A 19226-nucleotide genomic window follows, 5' to 3' on the forward strand; every position below is an offset into this window, starting at 1 on the left:
GACTGGATTGGAGGATCCTGGGGTGATGGAAGTCTGGGCCACCTCGGTCAAGTCCCCTGCCTCTGAGCCTCAGTTTCCCCCATCAGGGGGGCTTGTCCAGGTGGACGGGAGTGACGTGCTGGCCCTCCACAGCTGGATCTGCATCAGCTCAGAAGGTCAAGTGCCACGTGGGAGCTAGAGCTGCGGCAGGCACGCCTGGGCTGGTGTGAACCAGGAGACACAGTGGGGCCGACGCTGGCCCGTCTGCCTCCGCGCCCCGACCTGTCCCCGCCCCAGGGCCTTTGTACTGCAGTCCAGCTCCCCCAGCCCCTCCTTGGAGAGGACGCGTCTCACCCTCTGCAGGCCCCGGCGTTTTCTCAGTCCCCTGGTGCCCTCAGCACACACCGGACAATACTCTTAGCTGATGGATGTGCTTCTTTTTCTTCCGTAAAGAGACTGTGAAATCTGAGCCAGGGACCCGTGCCTTCTTTACATCCCCAGAACCTACACCAGCGGTTGATGTAGTACAGTGGGGGCTCCTGGTGCCACGGGTGGAAAGTGTTGCAAACCCCAGGACAGGATGACCCTGGCAAACGGTATCCCTGAATTCGCGCAGAGAAAAGTCACACCCCATCTAGCATCAGCCACATCCAGAGGCTCCATACGATGTTTCCGGCTCCTCTCTCCTCTGAGGAGCCCCAAACTCCTTGGAAAGCCATGGGCATCCACATGGGTTACACAGCTGGATGGGCAGTTTGTCCTGAGAGCTCAAGATGGAGCAAGCCAGGAGGACTTCCTGGAAGAAGCACCTCTGGATTTGGCCGTGCCACATCCTTAGCCATTCTACAGTGGGTCCCTGGGCCTTGGAGTCAGTAGATCACACAGGTTGAGCCCTCTGGTCACTCCCGGGTCTACAAGCTTGGTGGGAATTTGGTACCAGTCTGAGATGGAGAGTGAGCTCTCCAGACAAAGCCAGCTGCACAGATGGGGCATCCCAGCCATTGCCTGGGAACTGGGAGATTCTGGGCTCCACTCCCCAGGCCCACCATGAGGTTCTCGGGGCCTGACATGGTGACACCTCACAGGAAAGGGAGTGAAGTCAGGCCTCAAAGCCGTGGAGGGCCAGACCCTGGGGAGCTGCAGCATAAGGCCTGGGGGCGTGGCGGTCCCTTCAGTCATGAGGGTTGGAAGGTGTGCAGGGGTGTGGGCAGAATGGAGAGGGCAGGGTCTGACCAGCCTGCTGGAAGGCAGGGGGTAGCTGCACCTGCTGGGTCAGCTCCAGGGCGGAGTGGGGGTCAGCAAAGACTCACCATCCCTGAGTCCTGGCGGGGGTGGAGGATGAGACTGCAAAAGATGCTGAGGGCCGGGGAATGGAACGGGGGTGGGGAAGCTGGAAGGTGGCTCACCCCAGCCCAGGGCTGGCACGAGGTGGTGTGGAGAGACAGTACCAGAGGAAAGAGGGCCCCCTCTCAGGGTTTAGAAGCTGCCCTGGGTCAGGTCTGGGGTGGGCTGAGCCCGCAGGGTGGGAGCCTGGCTTCCTGCCCCGGTGCCCCTGCCCAGCAGCTTCTCTGCACCCCGTGGACATGACGATCCCCAGCAGGTAGCCCTGGATGAGCGGACACAAGGAGGGCAGATGGCCCAATTGTAAGAGGCACTGACAGCCCAGAGGAAGGTATCCCGAACAGCAGGCTTCAAGCACTGAGACGTGATGAGGGAGTGATCCAGCTCGTGCAGGCCAAACAGCACGCCAGCCGTGGAAGGTGCAGGAAGGAGCTGGGAGCCGGGTGGGGCCGCAGGTGCCCTGGTGACCCGGGCACGCCCTGCCTTCCCCACACCCCTCCGGCAGGATGCAGCCCACCGACCCCCAGAGAGGACCAGAGACTGGCTGGAAACCAACATTTTATTGAGCTCTCCTCGCCCCGCAGAAATCTATTCCAGCAGATTCTCTGTGCCACGGGCATCCTAGACACGGGGGTGTGACCAGCACTCCCCCCGCCGCCCCCTGTTCGACCAACCCGTGAGAGGGAGGCTCCGTCCCAGGACAGGCCACCGCAGAGCAGGCTGGCGCCGGGAGAGCAGGTCATTAACCAGTAACGACCCCAGAGGTATAATAAATTCATTTCTCTTACAAAAAAAAAAAAAGGAAAAAAATAGTATGAACCTCAGTGTCCCAGCACTCAGAGTTTAAATTAAAAAAAAAAAAGCATCATCAGAAAACAGTTAAAAGACAACACCACCAAAACAGGGCCACCGCCAGGGTGGTGGTCGAGAGGGAGGGGCCAGCCCCACCCCCACACTGACCAGCAGTTCGGTCAGTGGGGGCGGCACCCCCAGCTGAGCATCGCCACCACCAGCAGGGACAGCGCCAGCTCGGGCCACAGGCTGGGCGACACCTGTGGGATGAAGGTGGTGACAGGTGAGGACCTCCAGTTGGCAGGAGGCCCGCCCGTTCAACCCCCTGCCCTGGGGACACGGGGAGCCAGCCAGGCAAGGGTGGGAATGGGGGTGGTGGGGGGAGTCGTCGGGTAACGTGGGGGCTGCAGGAAGAACTGGGGGGGTCTGGGACGGGGTGACCGGAAAGATGGGAAACACGGGAGGGGCAGGAGAGGACCATGGCCCTGAGGAGGCGGCAGGAGAGGAGGCCGGCCCACTGAGGGCTGCTGGTCTGCCAGGAAAACCCATGTGATATTGACAGAATGGACTGGGGCACTGATGGGGAGGGAAGGGGAGGGGTCCGGAAAGCTGCTCGCCGGGACAAGAGGCAACTGTGAGCAGCCGGTCTGCCTGATGAAGGCAATTCCTGGCAGAGGGGGAAAAACACAGCCCAGATGAGGAAGCAGATGCATGCATCCAGCCCATGAGCCACAGCCTCAAACCCAGAGGCCCCTGGGGACCAGGCAGTGGCAGAAGATGCAGGGAGCAGGCCAGACGAGACAGTCGGGAGTGACATCCAGAGAGGGTGAGCCCCAAGCAGCTGCTCCAAAGCAGTCACCACTCACTGGATGGAAATCAAGGTCAGGAGTTCAAGGCTCGCTTACCCGGTCCCTGAGAGTCAGGAAGCTCCAGAGCCTTCGGTTCTCCCTAAGGTTGGTGAAAGCAGCCATAAAGCTTCTCAGAACATCCCTGAGCCCTACGTGGCTGTAGGGGAAAAACAAGCTGCAAGACAGAAAAGGGGGCAGGGCCGTTACACAGGAACAGGGGCAAGAGGTGGCCCACAGGGGACCACTGGGGAGGAGAGGGCCTATCCCCTCCCACCCACTGTCACCCAGCCCTCTGGTTCTTAATTCACCCCGGTGGGGATCTGGACTTGCGTCCTGGGAGCTGGGCGACGCCCCACCGCTCATGGGCTCCCAGAGGCCGGTGCGAGAGGAGTCGTGTTCCGAGAGAACCCCGGGCCCCTCTAAGGCAGGCTGCTTCCCTGGACACCAAGACACCCTGCCAGCTTGCATCCTGGTCTTCGGTAGTCAAGGCTGTCTCTGGTCTCACCCGGGCAAGTCTGCGAGGTTCTGAGAACCTGCAGGGAAGCTGGCAAATGCTGGCAGCTGAGTCCTCCTGCAAGGACCCCCCACCCCCATGCAGAAGGCTCTGCCCATAACGCTGGGCATGGAGCTCCATCCCGGCTCCCTGAGCACTTCCTGTCGTCTTCAGTCAAGACTCTTCTGGAAAGGGGCTATCTTGGCTTGAGGATAGCGGGGAGGGGAGGGCACTGGGGTCTGCGGCCCAGGACAGCTCCAGGGACTAGGTGGCTCTGGGCTCCGGGCTGCCCCCCCCACCAGGAGTGGAGCTGCGGGGGGCCAGCCCTGGTCTACGGGCGTCCTCGGCCCAGTGGGGCTTGTCACCTGTACATGGTCATCCAGAAGGGCTCAACGAACTGGGGCAGCAGCAACCTCAGCTCCATCTCATCGGCAATGGAGGCCAGCTGCATGGCCAGGTAGTGTGGACTGTCACTGCGGGGAGGCAAGGAAAGGGACCTGGGGTGGTTGGGCTGGTGACCCCACGCCCCCAGGCCCCCAGATCCACTCCCAGATCCACCAAGGTGGGGGCAGGGAACCCTCGCACGCCCCCTCCTCTGGCTCCTACTTTGCTTCAGAAGAAGCCAGTGAGGTCCCATCCCCAGGGGAGGTCCCTGGAGCACAGATGCTGGACCCTGGGGAGGGGGCTGCCCCAGTGGAGCCTGCCCCCACCCCCGTCTTGTGGGAGGGCAGGGAGATACTCAATGCCTGTGACAACAGTTAGCCTCCCTTCCCCTCCAAGGTAATCCGAGCGCCCCGGAGAGTCCAGGGAGGTACCCTGGGACATGTTTCCCAGTCCCTAATCCCAAACCCACCTCTGATGTCACCGCCCCTTCTGAGAAAGGAGGGGCTACCTGGCCCTCCCCCACCACTGACTCCCTGATGGAAACGGAGATGCTCACATTCACACCCTGGGCACCTGGGCCGGCTTCAGCCTTGCTCCCAGGGGGCTGCCCACATTCCAACCTGGTGACTTGGCTGGAAATTCCCCGGACTCCAAGTCCCTCCCAGCCTAGCCCCGGCCACCTGCCCAGTCTGGGCGGGGAGGTGGGGGGAGAAGAGGAGGGGGGGATGGTGACACTAAGGAGGGCTGGCTGGCAATCAGGTGGCAGGCTAAAGTCAGGACGACACTGCCCCCAACTCTATTTACACGGAGGGGAAGGGGGCAGGTTTCCAAGTCCCTCCATCCCTAAGATTCCGACCAGCCCCAAGCCCAAGCCCAAGGTCTAATGGCTAAGAGTTTTCCAAGGCCTGAAGTGGGAGGGAAGCCTCTAGAAGCCTGGCGCTGATGCTGGGACAGTCTCCCCCTCCCTGCCTTGATCGCCAGGGTTGGGAACTGCATCTGAAACCGCCTCCTTCTGGTTCTCTAAAACCAAATCCATCTCTTATGAGACCTTGATATGACTATGGTCAGAAGGGCCAGGAGGCACTCTGTCAAGGCCACGAGCTTGAGTCATTCTGATGGCCAGCACCGCAGGGCGGTCCTGGAACTGACTATGCTGGGTGCTTGGAGGGGTTCCTCTGTGAGCAGCTCTGCCCAGGGCACTTGCCTCCGTGACCACGCCCCGGGAATTTCCACGCTGCAGCCCTGCCTGGAGAACGCAGAGGGCTCTGCTAACCACCTGCCACAGTCATTGACCAGGAATGAGGGTGGGCCGGGCCCAAGGTTACCCCTACCTGTAGGGGGAGATGGGGTGGAACTCCAAGATACTGGTCACACCGGGAAGCCCTGAGTCTTGGTCGTCCAGGAAGCCTGGGCCATGGTTTTGTAGGAAGGTGTACAAAAAGAGGTTCCTAGAGAGGGGTCTTGCTTGATACATTTCTTCTCTGGAAGAAAAAGACAAGGACCGGATGCTCAGAAGTGTGCGATCTGGGGTATCATTTACTAGCACTTACCTCTACCCCGGCTTCCCCAGGCATGAATTCTGCTGTGTGCCTCTGGGAGGGTCACCATGCCTCTCTGTTCTTTCTCATCCATCTCTCAGGGATTTGGAGAAGATTTATAAGGGGTCTTGCCTTCTTCCTTTGTGAAAAGAGAATCAGGGACTTCTTCCCTGGCGCTCCAGTGGTTAGGACTTGACACTTTGACGGCCGCGGCCCAGGTTCAATTCTTGGTCGGGGAACTAAGATCCCGCAAGTCAAACGGTGTGGCCCCCCCAAAAAGAGAAAATCGGACTATAAATGCAAGGCTCTGATGCTATCCCCAAGAGGCCTATAGTCAAACAAAAAATCCCAAATGTCTGGTGTCATAGTGGACTAAGGCTGGGCTCCATCCAGAGTGCCAATTCCTTGGGTTCTGCCAGCTTCATACTGCTACTCCCCCTAAGCAGAAAGAGGCACATATCACAGGCTAAGCAAGGAAAAGTCATTCCCAATGCCAACTCCCAGAGAGACAGTGTCAGTTTTTAAACAGGCACAGCATAGCACACACGTTTTCAAAGCCAGGATCACGCCTGGAGCGGGGTTGGATGAACTGGGAGATTGGGATTGGCATGTATCAAAGCCGTGGTTTTTCCAGTAGTCATGTATGGATGTGAGAGTTGGACCATAAAGAAGGCTGAGAGCCAAAGAACTTATGCTTCTGGACTGTGGTGCTGGAGCAGACTCTTGAGAGTCCCTTGGACTGCAAGGAGATCAACCAGTCAATCCTAAAGGAAATCAACCCTAAATATTCATCGGAAGGACTGATGCTGAAGCTGAGACTCCAATCCTTTGGCCACCTGATGCGAAGAACTGACTCATTGGAAAAGACCCTGATGCTGGGAAAGACTGAAGGCAGGAAGAGAAGGAGATGACAGAGGATGAGAAGGTTGGATGGCATCACCGACTCAATGGACATGAGTCTGAGCAAACTCTGGGAGATGGTGAAGGACAAGGAAGCCTGGCGTGCTGCAGTCCATGGGGTTGAAAAGAGTTGGACACCACTTAGTGACTGAACAACAAAATGTATTAAACAGATAACCAATGAGAACCTTAAAAAAAAAAAAAATGGGATCATTCCTTCCCCAGTATTTTATAACCTCCTTTCTTCACTTGACTGTCTCAGCTCTCCACTCCCCGGCTCCTTGCTAATAGATCTAGCTTTCCCTGAGGTGGCCCTGACGTGTGTTCACCAGTTCTAATACTTCTGTTCTCACTTTCGCCGGCATGCCTTGAAGCTAGTGATGGGCCTGTAACCCACTTCCGGTCAATGAGGTCTCAGTCTGACCCGGGGGTTGAAAGGGAGCAGACACGGGCTGGGCAGCTCTGTTTACATCATCATGTGTGACAGCTGGTTAGGCCTATGACGGTGCTCACCAGAATTTACCCCACACTGTATCAAACAGCCTTCACTCCAGAACACAGTGAGGAGCCAAAGGGCCCGAGTTCAAATCCCAGCTCTTCCACTCAGGAGCTGTGAGATGTCACAGTTTTCTCATAGGTAAGGGATCAGGAGCCCCCCCACTAGGCTGCTGGGGGATGAAGGAACCTCCTTTAAGTGTCAAAACAGTTTTGAAAACTGATCCATTTATTTGGCTCAGTGTTGGGTCTCAGTGTATCACGTGGGACCTCTCGTTCCGGTGCTCCGACTCTCTAGTTGAGACGCGCCCATTTAGTTGCTCCAAGGTATGTGGAATCTTGGTTCCCCGACCAGGGTATGAACCTCCATCCCCTGCACTGCAAGGCAGGTTCCTAACCTCTGGGCCATCGGGGCATCCCAGGTACTAATACTTTGAGCACAGCCTGGTGGGGAGCAGCACTGTTATGACCTCTGTACCTCAATCCACTATTCTTTCAATAATAATTAAGAGTAGGGACTTCCCTGGAGTCCCGTGGCTAGGACTTTGTGCTTCCAGGGCAGGGGGCACCAGATCCACTGCTGGTCAGGGAACTAAGATCCCACATGCCATGGATGCGGCACCCCCCCCCAAAATTAATTGTATCAACAATCACCTGGTTTACACCCGGGCCTCCTGCTCCCCAGGCCAGGGTGGACCAATGTTCATTCCTAACTGCGGCTAAGAGGTACGCAAGCACAGGGACGCAGAGCCACACCCAGAGCGCACTCGTGCTCTCAGCGCTAAAGGAAACGCAGACAGGGCAGGGGCTCGTGGGCAGGCAGGTAAGTTTCCTGGGTCCTCCAGGTGCCGCCGGGCGAGTCTAGACAAGTCATTCTCAACAATGCAACCAAGCTGCACGCAGAGATGGACATGACGTCATCCGATGGCGCACACAGGTATCTGGGTGTCTGGGGCACCCTGGCCTTTGAGAAAGAAATCGCATAAGGACAGCATTGTTCCACAGAGAATACATGGCCAGAGTCTGCATCAAAGGGAGCGAGCGGGCTGCTTCAGTTTCCTGGGAGAGAAACAGTTTTACATCTGTTCCAGATGAAAGCGCGACGTGAAAGGCAGGTCGCGGGCGCTGGGGCTGGAGGGAGCTGACGTGTACACACAGCCACAGGGGCCACAAAAGAGCCCCAGTCTGACAGATGCCGCCCGCACCTGTCAGGACAGCCCCTTCCCCCGCGGGCTGAAAGGCGCTGTCGGGTCAGGCCTGGTGGGTGGAGCCAGGAGGGTGGCCCCTGGCACCCAAGGCAGGGTGAGGGGAAGGGCGCAGCCACCTGCCAAGGGCACCTGCAGCCAAAGTGTTAAAAGCAGGCTGCCCCCGCCGCCAGCGACCCCACCCCAACCCTGCTGCCAACCAGCAGGCCCGCACACACAGACAGGGAGGGTCCCGGGGACGTCTCTAAGACCCCTAAAAGGCTGTTAGCAACACAGACACCCAGCGCAGGGGCCACTCCGGGTGCCTAAATCCTCGCCCATTCGTTCTGGGGTCTACCAGTTAAAAGCTATGGAGTGAGTCTAGAGCCACCTGCCACGTGGCCTAAAAGAGTAGATGACATGACGAGTGCGGCTCGAAGCCACTTCTGTAGCCAGGGGTGACTACTATTCCCCCCTTACGATTAGGAGATGCCGAGCCAGGGTCACAGACCCTGCTCCCAGGTCAACGCCCCTGGAAGGAGGGGCACTGATGCCATGGTCGGGGAGGGGAGTGGACTTCAGTTAGATTTATAGGGAAAATGGTAAATGAGTCTTTTTCTTTGGGGCTTCCCTGGCGGCTCAGTGGTAAAGAACCTGCCTGCCAACGCAGGAGACTCAGGTTTGATCCCTGGATGGGGAAGACACTCTGGAGGAAGAAATGGCAACCCACTCTAGCAGCCTTGCCTGGGAAATGCCACGGACAGAGAAGCTTGGCGGGCTACAGTCCGTGCGGTCACAAAGAGCTGGACACAACTTACTAAAGAATGATAACAACAAACTTCTTCTATCTTTCTTTTTTGGGCCATGAGTGTTAACCACTGGACTGCCCGGGAAGTCCTGTAAATGAGTCTTAACAAGCTAGATCAACACAGAAAACTCAAGAGCATTCCTACAAGACAACCTGAAAATACTGTAGACAGGAAATACAACTGTGGAAAGATAAGGTTTCTGATCAGGAAATATAAGGTTTTTTTTAATCTAAGAAAGGGTGCTTAAAATCTATAAGGACAAGAACTTCCGTGGCGATCCAGTGGTTGAGACTCCCAGCTTCCACTGCAGGGGTTAGGGTTCCATTCCCTGGTTGGGTAATTAGGATCCTGCACACTGTGCAACGCAGGGGGGGTGACCCCCCAAAAAATGCCTTTATGGATAGATACAAATTCCATTAAAGGACTTAAAAGATCCAGAGAAATGGAGACAGGTTTTAACGTTAAACAGATTCTAAGCCCAGTGAACTTGACCTCGTGTTAGGCCAGCATTTCAGGAACTCTGACCAGGAGCTCTTGCTGCCCTCAGGCACCAGGCCACAGAGTGTCTATGCAAATGGCCATTTTCAAGGGAAAGCTGGCCCAGCCCTCATTTGCATCTGTCTCTGCTCCCTTAGCCCCTCACTCTCCCTCCAAGCCCCTCTGCATGGGGCTGTTCTCTTCCCAGAGATGGCTTGTGCTCCCATGGACACCCTTGCCCCGCTGGTAAGGGGTCGCCAGGGGACTTCATACCCCACTCCAGTACTCTTGCCTGGAACATCCCATGGACGGAGGAGCCTGGTAGGCTGCAGTCCATGGGATCGCACAGAGTCGGGCACGACTGAGCAACTTCACTTTCACTTTTCAGTTTCATGCGTTGGAGAAGGAAATGGCAACCCACTCCAGTATTCTTGCCTGGAGAATCCCAGGGACGGAGGAGCCTGGTGGGCTGCCGTCTCTGGGGTCGCACAGAGTTGGACACGACTGAAGCAACTTAGCAGCAGCAGCAGCAGGGAACTTCATCCGGCATGTGGCTCAAGCTTCACCTTGAGCCACTATCCCAATATCCTTCGGTTCCCAGTAGACGTGCCTAGAATCCTTGGGCACCTTGGGTACCAAAGGATGAGGGTCCCTGAGTCCTACGGGGCTGGTGCCTGACCTGGGACAGTGATGACTGGCAGCTCGGGCATGAGGCCTGCACTGCATGTGACCAGCTTTGAGGTGGCTGAGCATCATGAGTGGTGCCTCCCCAAGTGAACTCAACTGTCCGGGGGCAGGGCCTGCCCCATCTGCACCTTCATGTGAGTCCCCAGACCCTTCTGGACCTCTGATCAGAGCTGGCCTGGGATAGACACCAGACTCTCCTCTTCCCTTGATCATCATCTGAGCCCTGCCCTGATGCTCCAAAACAGGTGGGGGGATATTGAACTGACGTCCTAACCAACCACTCACTTGCAGTGAGATCTTGGGCAAGACCCTCAGTTTCCTTATCTGCTAAATAGGCATAATGGTCCCACGCTAATAGGGTTCCTTTTCCGAGCAAGAGCCAGCACTAGAGACTTCCCTGGGGATCCAGTGGCTAAGACTCTGCACCCCCAATGCAGGGGGCCCAGGTTTCCTGGTCAGGGGACTAAAGATTCCACATGCCACAGGACCCAGTGCAGCCAAATAAAGAATGTTTTCTTAAAAAAGAACTAACACTAACTGTCTTATAATCCTGGCTGATGTTTGGGTATCAACTATTGTCAAGCACCAATTTAAGCCCTGTATGTGGATGAAAATGCTCACCACTTAACCCCGTATCTATCAACGAAAGAAGTGAAGAAATTCAAGTCCTTAGCCTTCTTACCCCAGTCAGTGCAATGGTTCTGGCTGGTACTAACGGAGGAGAATCAACAAGCAGACCTAGGCTGTTCTTGGGGCTCTAGATCTGAGCGAGAGGACAGTGGGGGCAGGGGCCTTGCAGCAGCCCCCCAGAGCTGGTCCCTCCCAGCGGCCCCCTCACTCCAGCAGAGGCTGAGGGCTGGGCCCGTCCCATCTGGCGCGTCTCCTGCTGGGGGCCTCCAATCTGACCTCCACGCAGCAGCCTCAGATCTGACCCCTCCACCTGCTCCATCACTCCCCAGGCCCCTCGGGGGACACCACCGGGAGCCGCTTCTCCTCCTGGTCACCTCAGCCCTGCCGCCCCAATCCTAACCCGGCTCCCACCACACTAAAGAGCGCGTGCTCAGACACGTCGGGCCTCCAGTCTTCGCCTGGGCAGTGCTGCTGGCCATTCTCGCTCTCCTCTGACACCCCTGTTGGCCCCCGCTGGGTGTCCTGGGGGACAACCCCCGTGCCCAGCTCCCTCACTCCTCAGTGAGGACACCAGCAAGAGCCATTCCACGGGGGACAACCAGGAGCTGGGACTTCCCTAGTGGTCCAGTGGTTAGGACTCGGAGCTTACCCTGCAGGGGGCCCGGGGTTCCATCCCTAGCTGGGGAACTAAGATCCTGCAAGCCCTGTGGTGCAGCCAAACAAAAGTTAAAAAAAAAAAAAAGGAACTGTCGTCACTACCGTTATTAATCCCTGCTTCCCAGCCCACAGCACCGGGCAGATAAATGCTTGTCGAGTGGCTAAACAGGGGGGCGAGAACTGACATCACTGCAGCTGCAGATCCAGGAGCCTGGACTGGTTTCAAGCATCTATTTTTTTTCCCCAGCGTATTTGCAAAGGAGGAGTTTAAAACTCTTCTTTGGTGGAAAGGAAGGCACACCCACGCAGGCGGCAGCCCACGCTCACCCTCCTACACACGCGGTGGAAACCCATTTTCCGCTGGATCTCAGGATGCAAATCGAACCTCTCAGCAGCAGCCCCCACAGTCACGAGGACGCCTGTGGGGCTTGGAAGGAGGGGGTGTCAGCTCTGGACCGGCCAGGCTGCAATGTCACGGGTGTGCCTCTTCCACACACACCCTGGGATGGAAACAGCTGCCCCTGCCTTGTAGAGGGGATGAACCCTGAGTTGCCCCCCAGCCCAACCTTACCCATGTCCCTGAGGGCCTTGCAGCAAAGCAGGAACAGGTGAGGCCCCCTCTGGTAAGTGAGTTCTCGGGGCCAGGCCAGTGGATGCTCTGGACCCAGATGCAAAGCCCTGGCCCCCAGTCTTTTCCTTTGGGGGCCCACACACACACATGTCCCCCCAAGGCCCTGGTGTACAAAGCACTCAGTGCCCACAGCATCAAGCAGAAAAGCCCTGACTTGGGCAGGACAGATGTAGGTTCCTGTCCCAGCCCTGTCACTGCCGTGAGACCAGGAGCAGTCACCTAACTCAGAGTCACCCAGCTCAGAGAGAGTTCTCCTGCACAGAAGCAGCACAGCCTCCAGGGTTGCAAAGAGCATCAAAAGATACAACGGTTGCCCATTTTCTGCCACCTCACGGGAGTAGGGAGCTCCATAGCTGGCTAAGGAATCAACAGATCCAGAAGGGAGTGAGAGACCGCTAGTCCCTACTTCTCTGGGGGTCAGTTTGACAGTGTCTATCAACAGAAGCAGAGATATTAAGAAGAGATGGCAAGAAAACACAGAAGAACTGTACAAAAAAGATCTTCACGACCCAGATAATCACGATGGTGTGATCACTGACCTAGAGCCAGACATCCTGGAATGTGAAGTCAAGTGGGCCTTAGAAAGCATCACTAGGAACAAAGCTAGTGGAGGTGATGGAATTCCAGCTGAGCTATTCCAAATCCTGAAAGATGATGCTGTGAAAGTGCTGCACTCAGTATGCCAGCAAATTTGGAAAACTCAGCAGTGGCCACAGGACTGGAAAAGGTCAGTTTTCATTCCAATCCCAAAGAAAGGCAATGCCAAAGAATGCTCAAACTACCGCACAATTGCACTCATCTCACACGCTAGTAAAGTAATGCTCAAAATTCTCCAAGCCAGGCTTCAGCAATATGTGAACCGTGAACTTCCTGATGTTCAAGCTGGTTTCAGAAAAGGCAGAGGAACCAGAGACCAAATTGCCAACATCTGCTGGATCATGGAAAAAGCAAGAGAGTTCCAGAAAAACATCTATTTCTGCTTTATTGACTATGCCAAAGCCTTTGACTGTGTGGATCACAATAAACTGTGGAAAAGATGGGAAAGAGATGGGAATACCGGACCACCTGATCTGCCTCTTGAGAAATATGTATGCAGGTCAGGAAGCAACAGTTAGAACTGGACATGGAACAACAGACTGGTTCCAAATAGGAAAAGGAGTTTGTCAAGGCTGTATATTGTCACCCTGTTTATTTAACTTATATGCAGAGTACATCATGAGAAACGCTGGACTGGAAGAAACACAAGCTGGAATCAAGATTGCCAGGAGAAATCTCAATAACCTCAGATATGCAGATGACACTACTCTTATGGCAGAAAGTGAAGAGGAACTCAAAAGCCTCTTGATGAAAGTGAAAGTGGAGAGTGAAAAAGTTGGCTTAAAGCTCAACATTCAGAAAACGAAGATCATGGCATCAGGTCCCACCACTTCATGGGAAATAGATAGGGAAACAGTGGAAACAATGTCAGACTTTATTTTTCTGGGCTCCAAAATCACTACAGATGGTGACTGGAGCCATGAAATTAAAAGACGCTTGTTCCTTGGAAGGAAAGTTATGACCAACCTAGATAGCATATTGAAAAGCAGAGACATTACTTTGCCAACAAAGGTTCGTCTAGTCAAGGCTATGGTTTTTCCTGTGGTCATGTATGGATGTGAGAGTTGAACTGTGAAGTAGGCTGAGCACCGAAGAATGGATGCTTTTGAACTGTGGTGCTGGAGAAGACTCTTGAGAGTCCCTTGGACTGCAAGGAGATCCAACCAGTCCATTCTGAAGGAGATCAGCCCTGGGATTTCTTTGGAGGGAATGATGCTAAAGCTGAAACTCCAGTACTTTGGCCACCTCATGAGAAGAGTTGACTCATTGGAAAAGACTCTGATGCTGAGAGGGATTGAAGGCAGGAGAAGGGGATGACAGAGGATGAGATGGCTGGATGGCATCACTGACTCTATGGACATGAGTCTGAGTGAACTCTGGGAGTTGGTGATGGACAGGGAGGCCTGACCTGCTGCGATTCATGGGGTCGCAAAGAGTCGAACACGACTGAGCGACTGATCTGATCTGATCTGATCAAAGTCACAAGCACACAAGCCCTTTGATTTCTAGAAATGTGTCCTCCGTGCAGGCCTGCATGTACCTGGCAGGTACCCCTGCGCCAAGATCTTGAAGGCACGTGAACACAGCGGGGAACACAGATTAACTGTGCTGTGTCATTACTGTTCAGTGGCTACGGTGGCTGACTCCCTGCCACCCCATGGCTCCTCTGCCAGGCTCCTCTGTCCTTCACTATCTCCCGGAGTTTGCTCAAACTTGTGTCCATTGAGTCGGTGATGCCATTCAACCATCTCATCCTGTCGTCCCCTTCTGCTTTTGTCTTCTGTGCTGCACACATATTAATAATAAAAAAAAAAAAGACAAACACCTCTATCTGCACAGATCCATCTCCCAAAAGAGAAAGAAGATTAGGAAAGAGGGGAAGGGGCCTCTCCGGGACAAAGGTAAGAAGGAGACTTAAATTTTTTTAACTCTGCATGTTTCTGTCTTTCTGAATATTGGTGTTTGTCTCACTGATTCAAAAAATCGAGCAAAAATAATTGTTTCCAGTTCATCACCTGAATTTTCGTTCTGAAAGGATGATGTTTGTCTGAAAGGGTGATGTTTGTCTTCAAGGTCTATTTCAGGAATCGAGCATCCAACCTGTTCCAGCCCCCACCCCACCCACGCCCTCCCCACCTGGCAGGGGAGGCCAGACTTAGGAACCTGCAGATGCCCGAAGCAGCTGGTCTCAGGTGGGCGGGGCTCACTTCCTTTAAGTGATGGAGAAACAAGGGGGTGAGAGGGGGTGGGGGAGGTGGGCGGGGGAGCCGAGAAGAAAGTAAGAGGAGGGAAAGGTATTTTAAGCAAAAGGCTGGAAATTCAGCGTAGGAGCTGGAAGCCAGCAGCGTGATAGCCCGCTCCAGTAGTCTTGCCTGGAGAATCCCCATGGACAGAGGAGCCTGGCGGTGCTACGGTGCACGGGGCTGCAGGGTCTAACACGACTGAGACACTGAGCACAGCTCGAAACAGGCTTCCTCAGCCCTACCGCTGCACCGGCGTCTCAGCCCTCTGCCTTGAAGCCTGGCGCAGGTGCTGACGTGGGCCACCTTCAACCAGGTGCAGACACTGCAAGAGATCCGACCTCGGGACTGCCCTGGGGGTCCCGGGGCTTAAGACTTCGAGCTCCTGATGCAGAGGGCCTGGGTTCGATCCCGGATCAGGGAACCAGATCTCACATGCCAAGACCCGGCACAGTCAAATAATTAAATGAGAATAAAATATATTAAACAAAAGAGAGAGTGAGAAATCCAACTTGGCTTCTAGCTGGGGTGGCCTCGGGCAAAGGCTTGCCCTCTCTGGTCCTGTAGTTTAAAGCTCAGTAACCCCACACCCTTTTGATTTGCATCTACTGAGTCCAGCCTCCTGAGGGTTAGAACAGTGAAGGGCTGAGACTATTGGATGGATCTGGACGGTGAAATAAAACCAGGAAGAAAAGGTACCTCTTTAAATCCTGAGCAATGGAGCCAGCTGAAGGAACAGATTTCTGACACTGATGATGCAATAAGAAAACCGTAAAATCAGAGCCATATAAAGCCTGGACTGTTCTAGCTGTTTTAATCCGTCTTTTACATTGGTTTTTGTTTTCTAAACATTATTTTCCAAGCTACTGTATATTTGGATTGCGGGACAATTTGTACGATGAATACTTTTTTTTTTTAAGAAATGTGCATTATTAAAAATATTCTGGACTTCCCTGGTGGATAAGAAGCCACCTGCCAATGCAGGGGGACATGGGTTCGATTCCTGGTCTGGGAAGACCCTACATACCTCAGGGCGATTAAGCCCAAGCAACTCCAGTGCAGCCAAAATTTAATTTAAAAGAATATTCTGAGTGGAGCTAAAACAAAAACAAACAGTGATGGGTCTGTCGCCCACTCAAGCAGAGGAGCTCCATGACATCCGGCCCCAACTCCAGGACACATTCTTGGCCAGAGCTGCTGTGAGATGACTGGGCTCCAGGTCCCCAGGGCCTGGCCCAAGGATCTCAGGAATGTCAGCGGAAAGAGCGATGCAAAATCAGCGCCCCCTTCTCCTCCCTCTAAAATGGAAGGAGGTGGGCCTCTGTGTATCATGGAAAGAAGTCATGGTTAGCTGTGATCGACAGGACCAAGACATGGAACCTGCTCTGAGCTGTGTTTACATCTCACTGGTTACACATTATTTATGAAGGAAAACGCTGAGCCAAGGGGCCCTGGGCTACAGGCACACCTGGGTTCTGATCCAGCTTGGCTGTGGTACTCTGGACAAATTCCTTAGCCCCTGTGCTCAGTTCACTCAGTCGTGTCTGACTCTTTGCGACCCCCTGGACTGTAGCCCAACAGGCTCCTCAGTCCATGGGATTTCCCAGGCAAGAATACTGGATGGGGTTGCCATTTCCTCCTCCAGGGGGATCTTCCCAACCCAGGGATCCAATCTGCTTCTCTTTCATCTCCTGCATGGACAGATGAATTCTTTACCACTGAGCCACCAGGAAATTCCCACACTACACTTGATCTTAGCCAAAAGCCCTGCTGGACCCCCTAATTCTTCACTTACTAGACAAGCACTGGGGACAGATTCTTTTCTGTTCTTTCCCGCTCAAATATCCATTAAAAAAAAAAAAAAAACTGAAGGGTAACAGATGAATAATTCTCTTGACAACTGATTTTGAAATTGGCTTTAAACCAGTTGGCTGAGGTCTGAAAGTTTCTGCCCCGCCCCAAATTCCTCTGTGGAAAACCTAATGCCTGTGGATGAAAAAAGGAGGGGAGGCCCCGGGAGGCAAGGAGATCCTGAGGGCTCTGCTAATGGGTTAGGACTCTGCTAAACCAGGCCCAGGAGTGCTCCCTTCACATCCTCCACTGGGGACACAGGAAGTCTGTGGCACCCTGACCTTGGCCTTCAAGCATCCAGAACAGTGAGAGGTAAGTATCTGTGGCTTATGAACCACCCAGACTAAGGTGTTTGTTAGAATACACACATCATGAAGTGAGGAGGAACCAGGTGGGGATCACGGTGAGGAGGCCTTGCACGGCCGGTCTGCAGGGGGTCCCAGTCGGCCGCGTCCTCGTTGCCACCTAAAGGGGGCCCCGGGCTTCCATCTCCATTAGAAAAAGAACGGTGCCAAGGTACTGCTTGGGGCTGCCGCATACATTTAAAAAGGCTGTATGTCAAACAATAAATGCTGAAGAGGGTGTGGGGGAAGGGAATCCTCCCACCCCGTCGGTGGGAATGTCAACTGGTACAGACACCACGCACAGCAGTGTGGAGGTTCCTTAAAAAAGTGAAAACAGAGCTACCATACGATCCAGCAGCCCCACTCCAGGCACATTTCTGGAAAAGATGAAACTCAGGTTCACAGTAGTACTATTTACAACAGCCAGGACATGGAAACAATCCAAGTGCCCACCAACAGATGACCAGTTTAAGATGTAGGGGGTGTGTGTGTGTGTGTGTTGCTGTTATGTTGTGAAGTCATGTCCGAGTGGGCTGGGTTGCCATTACCTTCTCCAGGGGATCTTCTCGAGTCAGGGATCAAACCCCCATCTCCTGCATTGCAGGTGGATTCTTTTACTGCTGAGCCACCTGAGAAGCCCACACACACCCGTGGGAAATCCTCCCCCAACACACACACACGAAATATTACTCAGTTATAATAAGAATGAGGGCTTCCCTGTGGCTCAAACAGTAAAGAATCTGCCTGCAATGCCGGAGACCCAGGTTCAGTCACTGGGTTGGGAAGATCCCCTGGAGAATGAATCGGCAACCCACTCCAGTATTCGTGACTGGAGAATTCCATGGACAGAGGAGCCTGGTAGGCTACAGTCCACGGGATCGCAAAGAGCCACACACGACTGAGTGACCAACTTGCACTTTTTTTTCAAAAAGAATGAACTGTTGCCATTGGCAGCAACATGTATGAACCTAGAGATTGTCATTCTCAAACAGAGAAAGACAGTTGATATCACTTACATGTGAAATCTAAAACAGTACAGATAAATTTATTTACTAAAGAGACTCAGGCATAGAAAATTTATGTTTACCAATGGGGAAAGAGGGAGTGTAAATCAGGAGTGTCAGATGAACAGATCTACACTACCATATATAAAACAAACAAGGACTTCCTATATAGCACAGGACACCACGTTCAGTGTCCTGTGATAACCTAACAGAAAAGATTATATATACACATATATATACAGATATCCAGGTCACTTTGTTGTACACCTGAAAGTAACACAATACTGTAAATCAAATATACTTCAATTAAAGTTTGTAAGAATTTACATGAAGGACTATGTGCTCCTGGGTCCAGACACTAAGGGCTCAGAGAGACGTGGCCCTCACGGTCTCCTTCCTTCCAGACAGTTTTGGGTCTCCCCAGCGCTGCGGGGTCTCAACCACTTATCAGATCTGGACACGGACCCCTCCAATCAGCAGCCTTGGGGGCTCCCCTTTCTGGGGACAGATCCTGGGCTGCCTACTCCTCTCTTTCCACACCCTCAAGCCCACCTTTACACCTCCTGCTACCTCCCCAGGTTGGCATCAGGGACCTGCGTCTTCCTCCAGGCTCAGAACTTACTTCCTCCCAGGACAGAATTAATTGCTCCTAACCCAGCACCTTGTGTAAACAGACCTGGATTAGGCACACAGCCCATGACAGTCTCATTAAATGTTTACCTGTCTGTCTGCCCTGGCTCAGAGCAGGAACTAGTGAATGAGAACAGCCCAAGGGAACCAGATAATACAGGCCCAACAGAATGAAGGGACTGGGCTCACAGGACAGTCAACTCCTGGCCAGGGCACGCTGGCCCCGACACGCTCAGCTTTTGAGAGGAGGCAGAGGTTGCATGCATGGTATACAGCAGGGTCCCAACCCCTGGGCCGCAAACCTGGATGGGTGCAGGGCCTGTGAGCAACCCAGCCAGCAGGAGGTGAGCGGCAGGTGAACGAGCAAAGCCTCATCCGTACCTACAGCCGCTCCCCGACGCCCGCATGACCACCTGAGCTCAGGAAAACAAGCTCGGGGCTCCCACTGACTCTGCATGATGGTGAGCTATATAATTATTTCATTCTGTATCACAATGTAATAATAACAGAAAAAGAGCATGATCACTGTAGCGTGCTTGAATCATCCCCAAACCATCCCCTCCGCACAAGTCCGTGGAAACCAATCGCTAGTGTCAAAAGGGTTGGGGACCGCTGGTATACAGTCAGCGCTCACTAACGGGAGGCTCTTGGTCCGTGAACTTGGAGCTCCGCAGCGGTGCACGCCCACCCAGTTCACCGCTGGGATTTCCCGGAT

At 54.1% G+C, this 19226-nt stretch overlaps 1 protein-coding gene across 1 annotated transcript in view; it reads right to left on the reverse strand.

Moving 5' to 3' along the window:
- Positions 1 to 1861: 1861 nt before the first annotated feature.
- LOC113893379 overlaps positions 1862 to 19226 on the reverse strand; it is a 29794-nt gene continuing 12429 nt past the window's right edge. The window contains exons 6-9 of the mRNA XM_027543384.1: positions 5169 to 5318; positions 3819 to 3926; positions 3018 to 3135; positions 1862 to 2372 (exon numbers count right to left, since the gene is read on the reverse strand). Of these exons, the coding sequence (XP_027399185.1) occupies positions 2292 to 2372; positions 3018 to 3135; positions 3819 to 3926; positions 5169 to 5318 (457 nt within the window). The 3' untranslated portion in view covers positions 1862 to 2291. The remainder of the gene's footprint in view (positions 2373 to 3017; positions 3136 to 3818; positions 3927 to 5168; positions 5319 to 19226) is intronic.

This window comes from Bos indicus x Bos taurus, chromosome 5 (assembly GCF_003369695.1).
Source record: "Bos indicus x Bos taurus breed Angus x Brahman F1 hybrid chromosome 5, Bos_hybrid_MaternalHap_v2.0, whole genome shotgun sequence".
NCBI lineage: Eukaryota > Metazoa > Chordata > Mammalia > Artiodactyla > Bovidae > Bos > Bos indicus x Bos taurus.